The 22,115-nt window shown below is 38.6% G+C and overlaps 1 protein-coding gene across 1 annotated transcript in view; it reads right to left on the reverse strand.

Moving 5' to 3' along the window:
• Window positions 1-1,234: 1,234 nt before the first annotated feature.
• The window catches only part of ATG7 (autophagy related 7), a 148,762-nt gene continuing 127,881 nt past the window's right edge, over window positions 1,235-22,115 (reverse strand). The window contains exon 18 of the mRNA XM_021713167.1: window positions 1,235-1,408. Coding sequence (XP_021568842.1) covers window positions 1,235-1,408 — 174 coding nt within the window. The remainder of the gene's footprint in view (window positions 1,409-22,115) is intronic.

The following is a 22,115-nucleotide window of genomic DNA, read 5'->3' on the forward strand; positions in this document are numbered from 1 at the left end:
TTTATTCTTTTCCCTGAACTCTTGTGAAGAACGTTGTTCTTTTTTCCTTTTCTTCTGTGTTTAGTACTTTCTTAAGTGTTTCATGTAGAGATGGTTTTGTGGCTGCATAAGTTCTTAGGGATTGGATATCTGGGAAAGATTTTAATTCTCCCTCACTGATGAAGCTTAGCTTGGCTGGGTAGGTTATTCTTGGTTGAAATTGTTTATCCTTTAGGACTTTGAAGATAGGGCTCCAAGCTCTCCTAGCCTGCAGGGTTTCTGCAGATAAATCTGCTGCTATTCTGATTGGTCTTCCATGGTGGGTGATCTGGCCTTTTTCTCTTGCTGCCTTTAGGATTTTTTCTTTTGTGCCTACTTTATTTAGGCGAATTATTATGTGTCTAGGAGTTGGTCTTCTCATTTGTTGTCTTGCGGGGGTTCTCTGAATCTCTTGTGTTTGAATTTTTGTATCACTGATTAGATGAGGGAAATTTTCTTGAATGATCTCGTGGAAAGTTTGTTCCAATGTGGTCTCTGTTTCTCTTTCTACCTCAGGGAGTCCGATTATTCTTAGGTTAGGCCTCTTGAGGTAGTCACTCATCTCTTGAAGGTTTTGTTCTGTCTTTTTTAGCTTATTTTCTGTGTTTTTAAGAGTTTGGGTTATTTCTATATTTTGGTCCTCAAGCTCTGAGATTCTTTCTTCTGCTTGGGTAATTCTGCTTTCCATGCTTATCAATTTGTTATTTATTTCATTCACAGTATTCTTTATTACTGTTATCTCAGATATCAGCTCCTTCCTAGTTTCTTCTTGTGTCTCCTCAATTCTTTTTAGTCTCTCCATTATTGTTTTGATATCTGCATTTGCATTTTGAGACCCTTCATTCTGGGGACTTTTCATTGTTTGTATTCCAAAGTCAATTTTCTCAGTGTCTGCTCTCCCAGGCGTCTGGGAGAGACCCATACTCTTCTTTTGGTTTTTCTTCATTTCTGTAGATTTTTCTCCCTTTACCCCTTTCCCTCCCCCTCTTCAATTCTGTTTTTGAGGGAAGGTGGGGTTGCTTTTATTTCTCTTCTGCAATGACCTGTTCTTCCTTATGAGGGTCTTCTGGTTTTGTTCACTTTTCCCTCTGCTTTACAGTCTGTCTATTCAGCAGTTTGCAGTCTTGGTCCCTGGATTCTGGTGTTTGTTGTACTTTGGATATCTTTTATTTTTGATCCACCATGACCTGGATCACTGCGCCGACCAGGCGGTTCTTCAACCCGAGGCAGAGCGGCAGTTCCTGGCGACCAGCCGGAGGGCTAGACCGGCCTCTCCAGCCGTCCCTGCCCCCTCGCGGCCTCTCGCGGCGGCTCCTCCGGGGCCTGGGGCGCTCTGGAGCTGCGCCGAGAAGCGACGACCCAGGTGGCGGCGGCGGCTCCCGCTTCGGGCCTAGACATCAACAACACACTTCTAAATAGCATATGAATATGCCGGGCTCAGTGGCTCAGCCTGTAATCCTAGCACTTTGGGAGTCTGAGGAGAGTGGACTGCCTGAGCCCGTAGGTTTGAGGCCAACCCCGTGCAACTTGGCAAGACCTCATCTCTACAATAAATAAAAAATTAACTGGGTGTGGTAGCAAGTGCTTGTAGTTCGGCTACTTGGAAGGCTGAGGAGGAAGAATCACCGGAGCCTAACTGGTTGACGCTGGGGTGGCTGTGAGTATGCCACTGCACTCCAGCCTGGGTGACAGAGTGAGACTCCAACTCAATAAATAAATAAACAAACAAATAAATAATATATGAATAAAAGAAATCTCAAAAAAAAAGAAAAATTAAAAATATTTTAAACTAAATCAAAAGACACAACTTAGCAAAATTTAAGTGATGCAGCAAAATCAGTGCTTAGAGGGAACTTTATAGCACTGAACTAATATATTAGAAAACAAGACCTAAAATCAATAATCTAATCTTATGCCTTAGGTAACTAGACAAAGAAGAACAAATTAAATTCAAAGTAAGCGGAATAGAAGAAAGAATAAAAATTGGAGCAGAAATCAATGGAATTGAAAACTGGAAATCAAAAGAGAAAAAGAAACAATAAAAGCAAAAGCTGTTTTTTTTTGACAAGATAAATAAAATTGATAAGCCTCTAGTTAGACTAGTTAGGATAAAATGAGAGAAAATGCAAATTACTAATATCAGAAATGAAAGAGGAGACATCATTACAGATCCTGTAGACATTTAAAGGGATAATAAAGAAATAGCGCAAACAACTCCATGCCCCCAAAATTTGATAAACTAACTGAAAAATCAATTGTTGAAAGACAGAAACTACCAAAACTCAAATATGAAGAAGTGGAAATTCTGAACAGGTCTATTTCTATAAAGAAAATTGAATCAATAATTAAAAACCTTCCCAAACAGAAAGCACCAAGCCCAAATGGGCTCACTGGTGAATTCTGCCAAACATCCTCTTTCAGAAGGTAAAAACAAAAGAAAAACTTTTGTTTTTCTTTACAAAACTTCCTAGCTCATTCTATGAGGCCAGCATCACCCTAATACCAAAATCAGATAAAGACATTACAAGGACACTACAGATCAATATATAACAATCAAAGATACAAAACTCCTCAACAAAATACCAATGAATTGAATCTAACAATACAGTCATGTACCACATAATGATGTTCCAGTCAAGAAGGAACTGCATATATGACAGTGGCCCCATAAGATTATAATGGAGCTAAAAAATTCCTATTGCCTAGTGAAGTCATAGCCATTATAATGTCATAGCACAATGCATTACTCATGTGTTTACAGTGACACTGGTACGAATAAATGTACTGTGTTGCAAGTAGTATAAAAGTATAGCACATATAATTATGTACAGTACACTATAATGATAACAAATGACCACTTTGTTTATATATTTACTATTCAATACTTTAAAATCATTTTTTAATATAACCACTCTAGTTATAAAAAAAAGGTTAACTACAAAACAGCTTCAGGCAGGTCTTTCAGAAAGCATTCCAGAGGAAGGCACTGCCATCACAGGACATGACAGCTTAATGCATTATATTGATGATCCCGACCCCGTGTATGCCTAGGCTAATGTGTGTGTTTATGTTGTAGTTTTTAACAAAAAAATGTTTAAATAATAAAATAAAAATATTTTTAAATAGAAAAAGCTTATAAAATAAAAATATAAAGAAAAATATTTTTGTACAATTATACAATGTACTTGTGTTTTAAGCTATGTCATTACAAAATAATCAAAAAATAAAATAGTTCATAAAGTGAAAAAGTTACAGTAAGCTAAGGTTAATTTATTATTGAAGACAGAAAAGGATTTACTAATAAATTTAGTTTTGTTTATGAAGGCTAAGTAGTGTACAATAATGTCCTAAACCTTCACATTCACTTACCATTCACTCCCCAGAGCAATTTCCAGTCTTACAGATCCACTTATGGAAAGTATCTTATAGAGGCATACCACCTTTAAATCTTTTATACCATATTTTTACTGTACCTTTCCTATGTTGAGATATATATACATGAGGCACTTAGAATGGTACCTTCCAGGGCTGCAGAAAGGAGGAATTAGGGAATTATTGTTTAATGGTTATAGAGTTTCAATTCCACAAGAGAAAATAATTCTGAAGATAAATGGTGATGATTGCTCAATATTATGAAGGTATTTAATATGACCGAATTGCACAATAATTAATATGGTAAATTTTATAATATGTTTATTCTATCACATAAAAATAGAAGAAGGCTGGGTGTAGTGGCTCATGCCCATAATCCCAGGCTGAGGAAATTTGAGATCAGTCTAGGCAACACAGTGAGACCTTGTCCATACAGAAAATAAAAAATTAGCCAAGTGTGGTGGTGCAGGTCTGTAGTCCCAGCTACTTGGGAGGCTGAGGTGGAAAGATCACCTGAGCCCAGGAGGTAGAGGCTGCAGTGAGCCATGATCATGACAAGACATTCCAGCCTGGGTACTAACAGTGATACCCTAACTCAAAAAAAAAAAAAAAAAAAGGAAGGAAAAAAGAATCTATGAATGAGGCAAAAGAACATCTGTCAACTAAATGAATTCTTAAATTGATGTTCAAATATTATCCAATTTTAATTTAAAAAACAAACCACAAAATACCATTCACATCAGCAACCCCAAATATGAAATATCTAGGTATAAATCTAACAAAGTATGAACAAGATATATATGAGGAAAACTACAAAGCTTTGACAAGAGAAATCAAAGACTAACTTAATAAAGAGATATTCCATGTTCATGGATAGGAGCACTAAAAATGTTAAGACGTCTGTTCTTCCCAATCTAATTTATAGAGCCAATGCAATCCCAGCAATCTATTTCATAGACACAAACAAGCTAATTCTAAAGTTCTGTGGGAAGGCAAAAGACCTAGAACAGTCAACACAATATTAAAGAAGAAGAACAAAGTTGGAGGATTGACACTACCTAACTTCAAAACCTACTATACAGCTACAGTAATCAAGACAGTGCGATTGGTTAAAAAAAAAAAAGGCAAATAGATCAATGGAACAGAATGAAGAGTCCTGAAACAGACTTATATAAATACAGTCAACTGATCTTTGACAAAGGGACAAAGGGAATACAATGGAGAAAAGATAGTCTACTATTCAACAAATGGTGCAACAATCGGACATCCACATAAAAAAAAAAAAATCTAAACACACACCTTACACCTTTCACAAAAAATAACTCAAAATGGACCACAGACCTAAATGTAACATGCAAAACTATAAAACTCTGATAGGATAACATGGGAGAAAATCTAGATGACACTGGGTTTGGTGATACCATTTTAGATACAGCACCAAAGTCTCAATCCATGAAAGATATACAGATGTTCCTATACTTCCAATGGGGTTGCATCCTGAGACCCACTGTTAGGTTGAAAATACTATAAGTCTAAAACACTCAGCCTCATTAATCATCGGGGAAATGCAAATCAAAACTACAGTGAGGTATCACCTCAAACTAGTCAGGATGGCTATCATTAAAACATCAAAAAAACAACAGGTTTTGATGAGGCTGCAGAGAAAAGGCAACACTTCTACACTGTTGGTGAGAATGTAAGCTAGTTTAATCTTTGTGGAAAGCAGTCTGGCATTTTTTCATAGAACTAAAATTTGAGCTACCTTACGATCCAGTAATCCCATTTCTGGGAATATAACCAAAGGAACATAAATTGCTCTACCAAAAAGACACTTACAGATGTATGTTCACTGCAGCACTATTCACAATAGCAAAAACATGGAATCAATCAAGATGTCCACTGAAAGTGGAGTGGATAAAGAAAATGTGATACATATCATTATGGAATACTATGCAGTCATAGTCCACTGCAGAAAATCATGTCCACTGCAGCAACACAAATGCAACTGATTCTAGTTGCACTCTAGAATTTGAAGTGAACTACCCCACAAATAAAAAAAAATAGAATATGGTATGTTCTCTCTCATAAGCAGGCTCTAAACATTAGACGTGAACACAAAGGCAGGAACAACTGACGCTCTCCACTGCTAATGGAGGGAGGGAGAAACAGAGGATAAGAAGCATACAACCACCCATTGGGTACTGTGTCCATTACCAGGGAGGAGAGAGGGCTTGCTAGAAGTCCAAACCTTACCTGCATGCAATTTACTTATTTAGCAAATCCTTATATATACCCCACAACTCTAAAATTTAAAAAAAGAAAGTAAGAAGTACAAGCCACAGAACAGAGAAAATATTAGCAAAGAATGTATTATGTACATTTGTAAGGGCTCGGTATCCAGAATATAAAGAACATTACAATGTATCAATACAAACAAATCAATTTAAAAGTGAGCAAAGGACTTGAATAGACATTTCTCCAAAAAAGATATTAAAACAATCAATAAAAACATAAAAAGGTATGCAGTGTCAATGGTCATTGCAAAAACACAAATCAAAATCAAAGGGAGCTACCACTGCACATTCAGTAGGATACCTATAATTTTAAAAAGACAACAACAAGAAGATGGAGAATTGGAACCTTTTTGCACTGTTGGTGGGAGTGTAAAATGGAACAGCTGCATTAAAAACAGTTTGGAAATTCCACAAACTGTTAAACAAAGAATTACCATATGACCAAGTAGTTCCACTCCAAGGTATATACCTGTGAGAATATGTTTACACAGAAACTTGTACACCAGAAAGCACTATTCATAATAGCTGAATAGTGGAAACAACTCAAATATCTATCAATTGATAAATTAATAAAGATGTGGCATAGCTATACAATGGAATATTATTCAGCCATAAAAAGAATGAAATACTGACTATGCTACAGTATTCTAAGTGAAAGAGGTCATTCACAAAAGACCATGTTATATGATTCTATTTACATGAAATATCTAGAATAGAAAAATCCATAGAGATAGAAAGTAGATTAGTGGTTGCCAGAATCTGGGGGCAGAGTAGGGTGAGGAGTGATTACTAATGGGTATAGGGTTTGTTTTGGGAGTGATAAAAATATTCCACAACAATGCTTCTACACTGTGGGTGGGAGTGCAAAGTAGTACAATCTCTGTGGAAAACAGTGTGGAAATTTCTAAAAGGTCTAAAAATCAACCTTCCATATGACTCTGCATTCCCCTTTCTGGGACTATACCTGAAGAAACTCAAATCACTCTACAAAAAATACCTGAACAAGCACTATTCACAGTAGCAAAAACTATGCTGTCCATTGAAAGTGAACTGGAGCTGGGTTCGGTGGCTCAGCCTGTAATCCCAGCACTTTGGGAGGCCGAGGCGAATGGACTGCCTGATCTCGTGGATTCAAGACCCACCTGGGTAACTTGGTGAGACCTCCTCTCTACAATAAATCAAAAATTAGTCAGGCATGGTAATGCGCGCCTGTAGTTCCAGCTACTTGGAAGGCTGAGGCGGAAGGATCGCTGGAGCCCAGCAAGTTGAAGCTGTGGTGGCCGGGAGCATGTCACTGCACTTCAGTCTGGGTGACAGTGAGACTCCAACTCAAAAAAAAAAAAAAAAGTGACACATACACACAATGGAATATTATGCATCCATAAAGAAGGACAAGATTATAGACTTTGCAGCAACTTGAATGGATTTAGAGTCTATCATACTCAGTGATCTATCACAGAAACAAAGAACTGAGTATCACATGTTCTCACTCATAAGTGGACTCTGAACATTTATCATAATATTACATGAAAGAGATTGGCAGTACTGGGTCACTGCCTGGGGGCAGGAAACATAACATTAACAAGGGTACCTGATCCAAAACCAGGTGAAGTGAGGACCAACGAGAAGCCCAAACTTCACCTGAACGATAACCACTTATTTTCCTAACCCTGAATTATAACCCACATCTTTAAAATTTTAAAAAAAAATTCAGAATTAGTGTTATGGTTGTGCAACCTTGTGAAAACATGTATACTGAAAATCTACTGAATTGTATACTTTTTCTTCTGTTTTGTTTGTTTAAGTTGGAGTCTTAATCGGTCACCCAGGCTGGAGTGCAGTGACACGCTCATGGTCACTGCAGCATCGACCTGCTGGGTTCAAGTGATCCTTCCACCTCAGCCTTCCGAGTAGCTGGAACTACAGAAATGTGCTACCATGCCTGGCTGATTTTTTGATCCATTGTAGAGACAAGGTCTCAGCAAGTTGCCCAGACTGGTCTCAGACCCGTGGGCTCTGGCAATTCTCTTACATCGGTCTCCCAAAGGGCTGGGTTATAGGCATGAGCCAGCCAGATACTTTATCTTAAAGATGTGGGGTACAATTCAGGATCAGGTATACAATACAAGTGGACATCATACAGGTAAAGTTTGGGCATCAACATATTTGTAAATGGTTTTAGTTAGTGTACTGCTCAATTTTGTAATCATCTTAGCAATCTGTGTGTTTAATCTATCTTTTTTATTAACGTACTTTAAGCATTTAAGATAATGGATTTCTGATTTTAATTAAAACTTTAAAAGTATTGAAATTTATAGTCAATATTTTTAAGACTGGAGAAATGCAATTTGATAAATTGCCAATTTGATAAATTATTTATTAATCAGTTAAGTACTGTGTGACTTCAGAGAACTGTTGTCAGCTGTTAAATAAATCAGTATGTTTTATGAATGAAAAAAGACCGCCAAGGACCTGTGTCTTGCAATTTATAATCCTTACCTTATCCAATCTCTCAGTAGCACCTGAAATTTGATTTTCCCTTTTTCTTTTATATTTTACTTTTTTTTAGAGTTGTGTCTTGCTGTGTTGCTCAGGCTGGCCTTGAACTCCTAGGTAGGCTCAAGCAATTGTCCCACCTCAGCCTCCTGAGAAGCTAGGACTTCCTTTTTTTTCTTAAAACCTTTTTTCCACTTGACTTTAAGAAGCTATAAGCTTCTGGTTATTTTCTCTTATCTCATTCTTCACTCTTGCTCAACCTCTCTTGCCAATTCATTCTTTTTGCAACTTCTAAATGTTGGTAGCCCAGGGTTCATGCTGCCCCTGTCTCTGTGTCCATTCACTCTCTAAGTGATCCCATCCAATGCTAATGTTTATACATCCCTGACCTCTCCTTGAGCTTCATACTCCCGATCCCCTGTCTCAAAGTCTCCACTGGATATCTAAATCCAAATCCTAAACTTGACATATGCAAATAGAGATTTGATGAGTCCCCTTCCTGGACTTCCCCCAACTAAGGCTTCTCTGGGGCTTAGCTAAAGGTACCACCATCACTCAGTTGTTCAGATCAAAACAATCTAGGAGCTTCCATCATTCTCTCTTTTCCACAGTCCCATATCAAAGCCACCAAAATTCTATTGCCCGTTAACTCTAAAACATATTCAGAACTTGACTTCTTACAACCTCTTGAGTGAGTCACCATCATCTCTTGTCCAATTTGCCACAGATGATTTCCCAATGGTCGCCATGCTTTCCACTCTTCCTCTTCTACAGGCAAAATGATTGAATTTGTAAAACAGATTCAAAGGCTCCCTATAATTCTTAGAGATAAATCTTAACTCATTGCTATGGTATACAAAGGGGACCTAAAAAATTCAGAGTTGGCTGGGTGCAGTGGTCTATGCCTATAATCTCAGCACTTTGGGAGGCTGAGTTGAGAGGATTGCCTGGGCCCAGGGGTTCAAGATCAGCCTGGGCAACCTGACAAGACCTCATCTCAACAATAAATCAAAGAAATTAGCTGGGTGTAGTGGCATGTGCCTGTAGTTCCAGCTACTTGGAAGGCTGAGATGGAAGGATCACCTGAGCCCAGCAAGTTGAGGCTGCGGTGGCCATGAGTGTGCCATTGCATTCCAGCCTGGGCAACAGAGTGAGACTCCAACTCAAAAAAATAAAAAATAAATAAAATACAGAATTATGTTTTTGGAGGGCAGGCCCCTTGTACTACAGGCTTCCATCGCGAGGTAAGAGTTCTAAAAACCCATTGGCATTAGTGTACCAGCTAGCATTGGCATGAGAGGTTGCATTCGGCTTCAGTGAATTTTTTTGGAGATTCTTTCAATGTGTCTGCCCATTTCATGATGGGTGATTTACAAGCACACCTGCCCACAACGCAGTGAGTATTCAGCAGTTTTTGTCCAAAAACGGCATGACCCCCATGTCCTACCCTCCCTATTCACTCGATCTCACCCCAAGCGACTTTTTTTTTCCCAGATGAAAAAAGTCATCAAAGGGAAATGTTTTGATGTGGAAGAGGTAAAACAAAAAAATGGCAAAAGCACTAAAAGGCATAAAAATCGATGAGTTCAATAACTGCTTTGAGCAGTGGGAAAAGCATCTCAACAGGTGTATCGCATCAAATGGACAGTACTTTGAAGGTGACTGAAGTTTTAAAATGTAAGAATAAGCTGGGCTCGGTGGCTCAGCCTGTAATCCCGTGCCTTTGGGAGGCTGAGGTGAGTGGATTGCCTGAGCCCGCGGGTTCGAGACCCGCCTGGGCAACTTGGCGAGACCTCATCTCTACAATAAATCAAAAATCAGCCGGGCGTGGTAGCGCCTGTAGTTCCAGCAACTTGGAAGGCTGAGGTGGAAGGATCACCAGAGCCCAACAGGTTGAGGCTGCAGTGGCTGGGAGCGACCACTGCACCCCAGTCTGGGCAACGGAGTGAGACTCCAACTCACACACACACACAAAAAGTAAGAATACATACACCTTTTAAAAATAAATAAATTCCATTTTTGAGGGGAGTCCCCCCTCATATAAGGCCCTACATGATCTGGTCTTTCTGGCTTCTGTAATCTTCACACAATACCACTACCTCATTTCTCACAATACAGTGACCTTCTTGCTGTTCTGTGAGCATGACAAACTTATTCCCACCACAGAGCCCTTACTATTTCTGTTGCTTCTCAAAATACCCCAAAGATCTTTGCATGGCTGGCTCCTTCATATCATTAAGGTCTTGCTCAAATGTCACCTCCTCAGAAATGTCATGCAAAAAAGTCACACTTCCCATCCCACCATTCTTCATCTCATTGTTTTGCCATTATTTTCTTCATGCAAATTATCACTATGTGAAATTAAAATCAGTCATCTACCTTTTCATCTTCATCTCTTTCTATAACTAGAATATAAACTCCCTCAGGGCTAGTTTATTATCTGTCTTGTTCATTGGTGTATCCCCTAGAACAGGGCCTGGTATATAGCAGGCACTCAGTAAACATTTGTTGAATAAGTGATATGTACAATAAAAACAACCCAACTATTCACCAATAGCAGAGTGAATGAACAGTGGCACTGTCACACAATGGAATACTACACACCAGTGAGAAAGGACTGCTGCTGCATGCACATGTAGGAATCTTACGGGCATGATATTGAGTTGAAGAAGGTTAAACACAAAAGAGTATACACTGCAGGAAACTAGGCAATTCAAAAGCAGGCAAAACTAATTTACAATAATACAGGACACAAAAGTGGTCATTCTTGGAGAAGAGAATCAGGAGAGGGCCCAAAGGCATCTTTAGGGTACTGGAAATATTCCATGTGTTGAATATGGTAAAGTTACATGAAAGTTTATATGTGAAAAAAACCACTGAGCTGCACATTTAACATTAACTGTTTACAAGTTACACCTCAACATAAAAGTGTTTATTGCTTGTTAAGAAAAGGTTAAGCGCTCTCAATTCAGTTAAAATATCTGCATCTTACAGCCGGGCTCAGTGGCTCAGCCTGTAATCCCGTGCTTTTGGGAGCCTGAGGTGAGTGGATTGCCTGAACCCACGGGTTCGAGACCCGCCTGGGCAGCGAGACCTCATCTCTACAATAAATCAAAAAATCAGCCGGGCTGGTAGCGCATGCCTGTAATTCCGGCTACTCGGAAGGCTGAGGCGGAAGGATCGCCAGAGGCCAGCAGGTCGAGGCTACGGTGGCCAGGAGCGGCTGCTGCACTCCAGTCTGGGCGACAGAGTGAGACTCCAACTCAAAAAAAAAAAAAAAAATCTGCATCTTAAAGTAATGATAAAGGTATTAAACTGGTTAAACAGCTATTATGCCTTTCTGAGAGCTGAGACTCTAGATGAGCCTCCATTCCATACAGCTTAGAGTATTAAGCATTATGGACAGAGGACACAGGTCACGGGGCCCTCCAGGACTCTGTTGTTTACTAGGAGGCAGAATCAGAGTCCAATGTGAAGCCACTGTGGATTTATCCACAGAATGGCTTTTAAAACAGAAGGAGGTGTTGGGGAGGGCTTCTATACATTTTTATGTATGACCCATCCTGTGCATACATCAAGAAAACTAAATTAAATGCTGGGCATAAAGTGGATTACCTTCTTTAGTGAGGTTGTGGGAGGATATCATTAATAGTGGATGAGAAAGGCAGAAAAAAAGACACAATCGTATCTGCTGTACATACAAATCTCACTCTAAAATGAATTTTTTTAGGGATGCAACTTTCCTTTTTCACTCATCTTCTTAAACCAAATTGCTGTTCTTTTTTATTACAAAATACAGTTTATTTAAAAGTAAGTTGGAGCCGGGTTCAGTGGCTCAGCCTGTAATCCCGTGCCTTGGGAGGCTGAGGTGAGTGGATTGCCTGAGCCCGCAGGTTTGAGACCCGCCTGGACATGGTGAGACCTCATCTCTACAATAAAAAAAAGAAAAAAAAAATCAGCCGGGTGTGGTAGCGTGTGCCTGTAGTTCCAGCTACTTGGAAGGCTGAGGTAGAAGGATCGCCGGAGCCCAGCAGGTCGAGGCTGTGGTGGCCGGGAGTGGCCACTGCAGTCCAGTCTGGGCGACAGAGTGAGACTCCAACTCAAAAAAAAAAAAAAAAAAAAAAGTAAATTGGTTAGGCAGGCATGGTGGCATGCGCCTGTAGTTCCAGCTACTTGGAAGGCTGAGGCAGAAGGATCGCCTGAGTCCAGCAGGTCAAGGCCACAGTGGCTGTGAGTTTGCCACTGCACTCTAGCCTGGGCGACAGACTGAGACACCAACTCAAAAAAAATAAATAAATAAATAAATAAATAATAAATAAATAAATATTAAAAGTAAATTGGAGAGAGAGGAGATTCACTACCTCAAGGGAAGGGTGGGGGCCAAAGCTTAAGAAAACATGGCCTGGCCATAGCTCAAAGAGCACATGGGCACACCATAGCTTAGCAAGGCAATGGCCCATATCATACTTCTTTACTGACTTAAGATAAACTGAAGATATTCTCTGAAGGAACACATGGAGGATGTCAAGATTTTTCAAAAATACACTTATTTTATCAATATAACAATTTTATATACAATTAGGCAATATTATACAATAAATATACAATATAACGATTTTATCAATATAACAAAGAATCAATATAACAAAGAAAAAAAGACACTTATTTTATCAATATAACAAAGTATAACTTTCTAAAGTAATCTTCAAAACAAGTCACAAAGCACAAAAGCTGCACCAGTGATTTCTGAAAACTTGGGTATACATCAGAATCCCCTGAAGGGCTTTTTTAAAATACAGATAGATGGGCCCTAACCCCAGAGTTTCTGATTAATTGGTCTGGGGTGGAGTTCTAAGAATTTACATTTCTAGCAAGTCCCCAGATGTGATACTGCTGGTCCTCAGACTACACTTTAAAAATGTCTGCTACATCTCAACCACAGTACATTGACTCTCGCCCATGAAGAAGTGCATGTGTTTCTTTTAAATTAACTTAAAAGCCCAACTATAGCTATTACTCCTAAAATAAATTACTTTGTGTGATATCACTGTTTACTGGGCCATTTTAGTTAATCCCTTTAATAAATTCTTTATTGTTTCATTCTTCTGCATGGAGAGCCAGGTTTCACTAAGAAAATTATTACCCTGAGTGATATTTGCAATGTGTGATTTTTTTGGTTCAGTGAGTTTCTTTTAATTTTGGAATTAAGAATTATATAGGCATATGTTTGGCAGGCAAGCTCCATTGAGAAAGTTTTATTAAATTATTTTATATATTATTCTCTCTCTCTAATCTGCTTGGCTGTTGAGGTCACTGTCATAAACTAGCAGTCCTAGAGCTGGACACAGTCCAGACACAGGTTTGGTTTGATTCATGCAGTATTAAAAATCAGGTGCTTTCACATGAAAATTCAGATTTTCACCTACTCTTGAAAAAAATAAATAAAAGATCTGGCAATATTATTCCCAATTTTTTACAAGTCAATTATTATTCAGAGTTGGGTTTCAGTTGCCCTTCTGAAAGAACTTGAACTCTAGTTGGCTACGGTCCCTATTCACTTCCTGTTGTCTTCAAACTAGTCCTTTCTGCTCATAGATTTATTGGTCTTCCTCCTATAGGCTTGCATATTTGGGTGTCTGGCATAAAAGAGGGAAGAGTTTCAATTTCAAAAAATTCATATAGAGGCAAGATGATTGCTTAAGTCCAGGAGATCAAAGCCAGCCTGAGTAACATAGCAAGACCTTGTCTGTAACAAAACTTTTAAAATTAGTCAAGCATGGTGTGTGGTGGTACATGCCTGTACATAGTCCCAGCCACTCAGGAGGCTGAAGCAGAGGATTGCTTGAGCTCAGGAGTTTGAGGCTGCAATGAGATATGGCTGTGCCGCTGTACTCCAGCCTGGGCAACAGGGGGAGGCATTGGGGGGAAAAAAAAGAACTCACTCTCTTATGGCCCAAGGTTGATAAGTTGTGTGATCTACCAGTAGATCATCTCTACTGTTTGGAAATTCTGGTGTTACGAGGCTTCAGAGATGAGCATTCTCTGAAAGACAGTGTGTCAGGTTGTGACCCTTCCTGTGTGGCAAAAAGGAGGTATAAATGATGGGTATGCCTGCAAAAACCTACATGCAGAATACCCATTTCATTTTAAATCTTTTCCATTCTGAAATAACACAGAACAGTAAAGTATACTCTACAGCTTAATGTGATGTCAAGTGAACATCTGTGTAACGGCAACCCAGTCAAGAACATCAGCACTTGCAAAGTCCCTACAAAGCCACTTCCCAATCACAGCCCCCTACTTGCCTCTCACAGGTAACCACTGACTTGTATGACAATCACTTCCTTCCTTTTCTTTATAACTTTTCACCTAAATCTGCTCCCTAACAATATCACTTAGTTTTGTCTGTTTTTGAATGCTGGACTTATAAATTTATTCTTTTGCCTATGACTTTTAAAAATTCAATACTGCCAGGCTCGGTGGCTCAGCCTGTAACCCCGCGCCTTGGGAGGCTGAGGTGAGTGGATTGCCTGAGCCGCGGGTTCGAGACCTGCCTGGGCAACTTGGTGAGACCTCATCTCTACAATAAATAAAAAAATTAGCCAGGTGTGGCAGCACGTGCCTGTAGCTCCAGCTACTTGGAAGGCTGAGGCGGAAGGATCGCCGGAGCCCAGCAGGTCGAGGCTGTGGTGGCCGGGAGCAGCCATTGCACTCCAGTCTGGGTGACAGAGTGAGACTCCAACTCAAATAAATAAATAAATAAATAAATATTCAATACTGTGTTTTTAAGGTACATGCTAATTTGTGCCCTCTTTTTCCTTTTTCCTTTTACTCAGCCTTACCAGAGATTTACCAGTTTTACAGGTCCTTCCAAATAATCAACTTTGGGTTGTGTTAATACTCTTTTTCTCTTCTCTGTAGTAACTTCTAGTGTCTGCTTGTTTATATTTATTGTGCTGCCTTTTCTGACTTCTTGAGATAACTTAATTCATGAGTTATTTAGAAGTAAATATTTGAATTTCCAAACATGTGAGAATGATTTTCTAGTTGTCTGTTTATTACTGATTTCCAGAGAGCTCACTCTGTATAATTTCACTCTTTGAAATTTGTTGAGACTTACTTAAGGATCCAGTCTATGCCCGTGAATTCTTGTTAAATATGATGTGTATTCTTGAAAAGAATATGTACTTCAGTTAGGTGTAGTATTCTACATGTGATTACTAGAAAATGCTTATTAATTATTCTGATTGCATTTTCAATAACGCTTTTGGCATCCCTTTTTCATCAATTATTGAGAAAGATTATTAAAATTTTCTGTGATTATGAATTGCTTACTTCTCCCAGTAGTTCTGTAAATTTGTTTTATATATTTAGTAGATATGTTATTAAGTACATACAAATTTAGAATCTTAATTGGTGAATTAAAACCAGTCATTACAAGGTAATAGTAATATAAAGTAATTAATGTTTTTTCCCTTTGAGTCTATCTTGCCTGATATTAATACAGCCACACCAACTTTCTCGTGATTAGTGTTTACACTGTACACATTTTTACAACTTTTTATTTTCATTCATTCTGTATCTATAAGTTTAAGATATATTGCTTGTGTAATGCATATAATCTTAAACATTTAATCTGACAATATTTATCTTTCAACCACCGCATTTAATTATATTTAATGTAATTATTTAATATATATGGGTTTAAGAGTACCACCACTTCTCGTGCTTTGTATCTTGTATTTATTCTATGTTCCTTTTTTACACATTTTTTTATTTTAAATTTGTGGGGTACAATTCAGGGTTAGGTGTACAAATGTTCATTACGCAAGTACCCTTGTTGATGAGGTGTGACCCTCCTCCCCCTGGCAGTTTCCCACTAATGCCAATCCCTTTCTTATAGTATTACGATAGTTGTTTAAGGTCTGCTTATGAGTGAGAACATGTGATACTCGGTTCTTTGTTTCTATGATAGAGCACTCAGTATTATAGCCTCTCAGTCCATCCAAGTTGCTGCGAAATTTATAATTTTGTCCTTCTTCATGGCTGTGTAATATTCCATCATGTATATGTACCATACTTTTTGTATCCAGTCCTCTTTCAATAGGCAGCACAGTTGGTTCCATGTTTTTGCTATGGCAAATAATGCTGCCATAACTATGTTCCTTTTTTCTTCCTTTATTTTTTCTTCATTTTATTTTTTCCTTTATTAGTTGGAAGTTATATAATTTTCCCACATGTTTAATACTTAGTCTATTATTACAACATATATCTTTGACTTATCAAAATCAAATATTAATTAATACCTTTACCTTCCTCCAAGATAAAGCAAGAACAGACTAACTCCAATCAACCCCTCCCAATTTTTATGCTATTTTTGGTCTTGTATTTTAAATTTCTATTTTATTAATCCCACCCAACACTGTACTATCTTATACAGTCAATGTTCATTTAGAATTACCCATATATTGACCACTTTCTGTGTTTTTATTGTTTTCTATACTTCTGACCTTATATCTTAAATCACTTTCCTCCGACTTGCAGACTACCCATTAGAAATCCCTTTTGTGCAAACATGCTGGTGGTAGACTCCATTTTTGTTTACATAAATACCTTTAACTTTCACGCTTACCTCTTTGCTTTTATTCTTGAACAACACTTTCTGCTGGTTTAAAAGTCTCGGCTGGCAGTTATTTTTTTCAGCACACTGAAGAAGTTATTTCCATTGTCTCTGTCTTACACTCTGCTATTGAAAAGTCAATTGTAGGCCTGATCATCACTTTTCTGAACTTAATGTCTTTTCCCCTACTCACTACTTTTAAGATTTCTTTGTTTTCCATTTTCTGAAGTTTTATTAAGATGGAAATAGATATGCATTTAGTTTTGTTTATATTGTTTTTAACTTGTTGGCCTTCTTGAATTTGAGGTTTGCAGTCTTTCATTTGTTTCAAAAATGTTTAGCTATAACCTCGTCCAATATTGCTATAGAACAATTCTGTCTCTCTTTTATCTAGGTTTTCAATTATATGACTATCCTCTCTTACCTTCTCTTTTATATTTTCCATGTTTCCCCCTCTCTTTGCTTCACTTTGAACTTCCAACCCATTTTCTAGTTCACTAATTTGCTCTTCAGCTGTGTATAATTACCTATAAATCTGTTCATTTTAAAAAATATGTTTGGTTCTAAAATTTGTTTCTTTTAATCTGCAAAGACACATTTTAAAGTTTCCAGTTCCAACTACAACTAAAGTTTGGCTTTTATTTTCTTTATTATAACAAAAGCATTTTATAGTCTTTATCTAATAACTCCAATATCTAGAATCTCTGTGGGACTGTTTCTTTTGTCTGTTGCTTTAGCTGTCTCTCTCTCCTATGACGTCTTCTCCCTTTGTGGGTCTTGTTACCTCTGATTGTGGGTCAACAGTGCAACAGAAAAATCTGTAGAATTAATTTGAAGATTAGGATCATGATATTTTCCCCTAAGGTTTCATTGCTTTTATCTGGCACCTATGGGCTAAAAAGAATCATCTTAATCCAAGCATACCTTAAGGTTTCTGGACCACTTAGATAGTGTGAAACTGTTACAGCCAGTATAAGGGATGGCTTACTTCCAGTTCACCCTTACTCCTTGTTGTATCTCTTGAGAGGGTACCAACTCAAAGTGAGGAGATGATTTTTACAAGGGTTCCCAGGCTTGACAGGACCCAGATACAACTTTTATCCCTTTAACCTTGAAGTGACATTAAAGGTGCCACTCAGGCTTTCAACGTTTTTTCTGAGCAGCAAATGCTCACAAAACAAAAATGACCCTAATGCTAACTTCATTCCTCTCTGTTCACATTCTCTCCTAAAACTTAACTCAAGAATGTATTATTTATTTGATGATTAAGATTTTAAGAGGCCAGGCTCGGTGGCTCAGCCTGTAATCCCAAACTTTGGTAGGCTGAGGTGAGTGGATTGCCTGAGCCCGTGGGTCCGAGACCCACCTGGGCAACTTTGTGAGACCTCATCTCTACAATAAATCAGAAAATAGTTGGGCATAGTACTGTGCGCCTGTAGTTCCGGCTACTTGGAAGGCTGAGTGGAAGGATCGCTGGAGCCCAGCAGGTCGAGGCTGCGGTGGTTGGGATCGTGCCACTGCACTCCAGTCTGGGCGACAGAGTGAGACTCCAACTCAAAAAAAAAAAAAAAAGATTTAAAGAAATAATTGATACAGTTTTCTCTGGTGACTTTAGTAAGAAAGCTGGTTTGAATTACTTGACCTATCACTAGTTACAACAGAAATTTTCATGCATTCCATTATGTATTATATCCTTGGTATAACATGGTCTCATCATGTCAACAACTGCCCAGGGAGAAAAAGTTCTACGGTATTCTTTGACGAACAGTGATAGCTCTTTTGGTATTATAAGTACAGAAGAATGATAAAGGATGACAGCTCAAGTTATAGTTATCGCAATTGATTCACTCTAAAACCCCGGGCAAGGATTTGTTTACAAAATTGAGTGGGTGTGATAGGGTGTGGTGACTCATGCCTATAATCCCAGCACTTTGGGAAGCTGAGGTGAGAGAATTGCTTGGCCAAGGTGAGAGACCAGCCTTGGCAACATAGCAAGACCTTGTCTCTACGAAAAAATCAAAACAGTAGCCAGGCATGGTGGCGCACATGCCTATAGTTGCAGTTATTCAGGAGGCTGAGGATGAAAGGATCGTCTGGGACCAGGAGGTAGAGACTGCAGCGAGCCATGATTGTGCCACTGTGCTCCAGCCTGGGCAACAGAGTGAGACTCGACCCAAAATAAAAAAAATTAAGAAGAAAAGAAAAGAAAAAGGGTGGGGGAGGTAGATCTCCACATATATCACAATATCAGATGGAGGAATGCAAAAGAGCTTTAAAAAGTCTATAAAACTAAAAAATATTATAATTCTCTTTCTTCCTTTCTCTGTCCACGGGTAAACAATTTATCTATGGCTCTGGCTAATGCATCATGGCAAACCAGTGGAGAGTTGACATTTCAGCTCACTCATCAATGGCTGTCAGCATAATACATGGCACAGTACTCTAGAGTCAAAGAGATACCTATGAGTCAAACAAAGAGATACCTATTGTTATATTATCTACAATTTATTTTTAATTATTTCTCCATAAATAGTGTGAACCCAAGTGTGCGAGTACATGCAAACTCTCTCTCTCCACGTCCCACCTCCTGGAGTAGTTAGTTGGTATTTGAAGTATCCTAATCAGGAATGCATACTCCAGGTGTGGCTATTACTAATATATCAACTACATCTCCTAAATCTACACCAGAGTGTTCCCTAAGGGGTATAAATGATGGTAGAAATACTTTTTCTGATGAAAATAATAGTATTCAATGATATATGCATTGGCTGGAAATATTGTACAGGGAGCTCTAATTTGCATATCATGTAGGTTATAAGACTAGTGAATCAGGGCAGCCTAATACTCTCTGCAGGGGTACTCTGGGTTGAGAGTTCTGGTCCTGGGTTTGGACACTTAACAGAGGATTATACCACCTAATCCAATTAAAAAGTTAGATAGGTCCTGTAGCAAGAATTTTTCTCCATCTGTCTCTACCTAACCTTTGATGTGAGATACATATCCAAAGAACAAGAGTTGAGGCTTTTCCCAGTCTATAGGAACATACTGAATGATTAACTTTTGTGTTGTCTTGCTAATAAATGTTCCGGTGTGTGGCAAAATTTGGCCTGAGACTTGACTTTATTGTTACAGATTACCTGGTAACAGGATAACCTCTGATATTGGAAGCTACCAGTTTCTAGAAAATAAGAAAAAAAACATGCACTATTAGGAGCTACAAAACTGGTTCAGTTCAGTTTGCAACAATTGTGGCGCATCAAATTTCCCAAATGACCTAACCTCAAAGCAGGTTCTGATCAAGCTGATGCACAAACTTGCCATCCCAGACGCTCCAAGAAAAAATGCTGCTTCTCTTCAGTGGGAAAACCACAGGAAGCTATGGAGACAGCTTTGGGGTGTGGGTTTTGCTGGACCTGGGAGCCGGCCAAAAATACCATCATTCTATTTCTTGGTCCCTAGAATGCAATGATACACAAATTTTTGTTCTTTCTTTTTTTTTTTTTAAATGATTTTCCCAAAACTACCTGGTCTCTGTATTCTACTCAAATAATGTCATTTAAACAATATCTGTATTCAAAGGAATATATGAAGGCAACTATCCTACTTCCTCAAGTAAATGCAAACCAGAAGTATTTGCATTTTCAAAACAGTACTGACCTGGATTCTTAGCAGCTGCATGTCCCTACCCTCCAAATGTTTTTAAAAATACTTAAGTTGAAAATTAACCAAAATGGGAAACGGACTATGTTTGTCATAAACAGTTTCTTGAGGAAAAGCTTTTTAAACTTTCACCCTCCCCCACACCCTGCATCTAGGTTAGAGGACACCCAGAAGTTGGTCCATCCCACAGTACTTTCCTTGTGATACGGTCTCACATGTGACCATGAGGAATACATTCCTCTAGGTATCAGGATTTCCCCTTATAAGGATAAGTCCTCCAAAGACAGCCTGAAGGAGCTTTATCAATCAGTTTAACCAATCATTTAATACTGTTATAATTTTAAAGTGGAATAATTCTTCCCCCAAATACGTACAATGGAATTCTATAAGTAAGAATTAATCCTACCACCTCATTGTCTGAGAAATGTTTTTAACATGGTAAACAAGCGAACTAGAAGTTGGAAATCCTAGGCTTTCATGTAATTTCTCTGAGCCTAACGGTCTCTCCATCTGACAGACTGGGAAGTTCTTTTGCTAGCCAATTCACAGGACACTTGAAAGGGATCCTGGGAAAACATCCATAAACTGATGCCAAAGGAACAGAGAAATGCTGCAGCACTTGAAGAGATTAAACCAAGGCAGCTAATCCTTCCTGCCCATGTTGTACTGGCCTCTAACCCATTTATAGTTGCAGCAAGAAAGAGTAAGATGATTGAGGCTGGAGAAAGCCTTCCAAGAAGCGATGTAGGATGGGGACAAGAACCACTGCACTGGCAGGCAGCGGGTCTGGGGCTGAGCCTGGCACGACCCAGGAACTACAATGCTGGATCTCTTCTCTCCCTACCTCTAAGAGCACAGAGGAATTCAGAGGGAACACAGACAAGAAGTCTCTCCAAAAGGATTATGTCAACTCATCTAAAGTTGTAGGCTTGGCTGTGGCCACAGATACCTGCAAGAGTTCTTTGGCATCCAGAAAATAAGAGAATTCATACTTCCTCTCAGTGCATGCTCTGGGGAACATTAAAATTCAGCTTCATTTTGGTTAATAATTAAACCCCTAGATTAACAGCTGACATGAAAAAGGAAAAGGAAAGAAAAAAACAAAAGACTGAATAGCCTGCACATTAACATTCACTCACCTATCGAGGCCATACCCTTTTAAAAAAGAACTGTTTATACTTTTTTGTTCCCTTCCTTTTTTGTCAGCTTCTAAAGATGGAAAGTTTTTTATGGCTGTAAATGACAAAAATGAGTACATTCAGGAAAGGAAATGGGAATGGCACCTGATCTCTGCTCATACAAAGGAACAATGAAAGACATTTACAGAGTGCCAACTACATGACACCGACACACAGACTCTTATTTAATCTTAATGGTCACTAAAAAGTACTTTAAAAATTTTTAATTTTAAAGATGTGGGGTACAATTTAGGGTTAGGCATTCAAATGTTCATTATGTAGGTACCCTTGTTGATGAGGTAAAAAGAGAATTTTAACTTATTTATTTATTTGTTTGCTTATTATTTATTAAAGTATGTATGTATGTATGTATGTTGGAGTCTCACTCTGTCGCCCAGACTGGAGGGCAGCGGCACGCTCCCGGCCACCGCAGCCTCAACTTGCTGGGCTCCAGTGATCTTTCCGCCTCAGCTTTCC

This window comes from Carlito syrichta, unplaced genomic scaffold (assembly GCF_000164805.1).
Source record: "Carlito syrichta isolate Samal-C Ts95f unplaced genomic scaffold, Tarsius_syrichta-2.0.1 Scaffold304318, whole genome shotgun sequence".
NCBI classification, from domain to species: domain Eukaryota; kingdom Metazoa; phylum Chordata; class Mammalia; order Primates; family Tarsiidae; genus Carlito; species Carlito syrichta.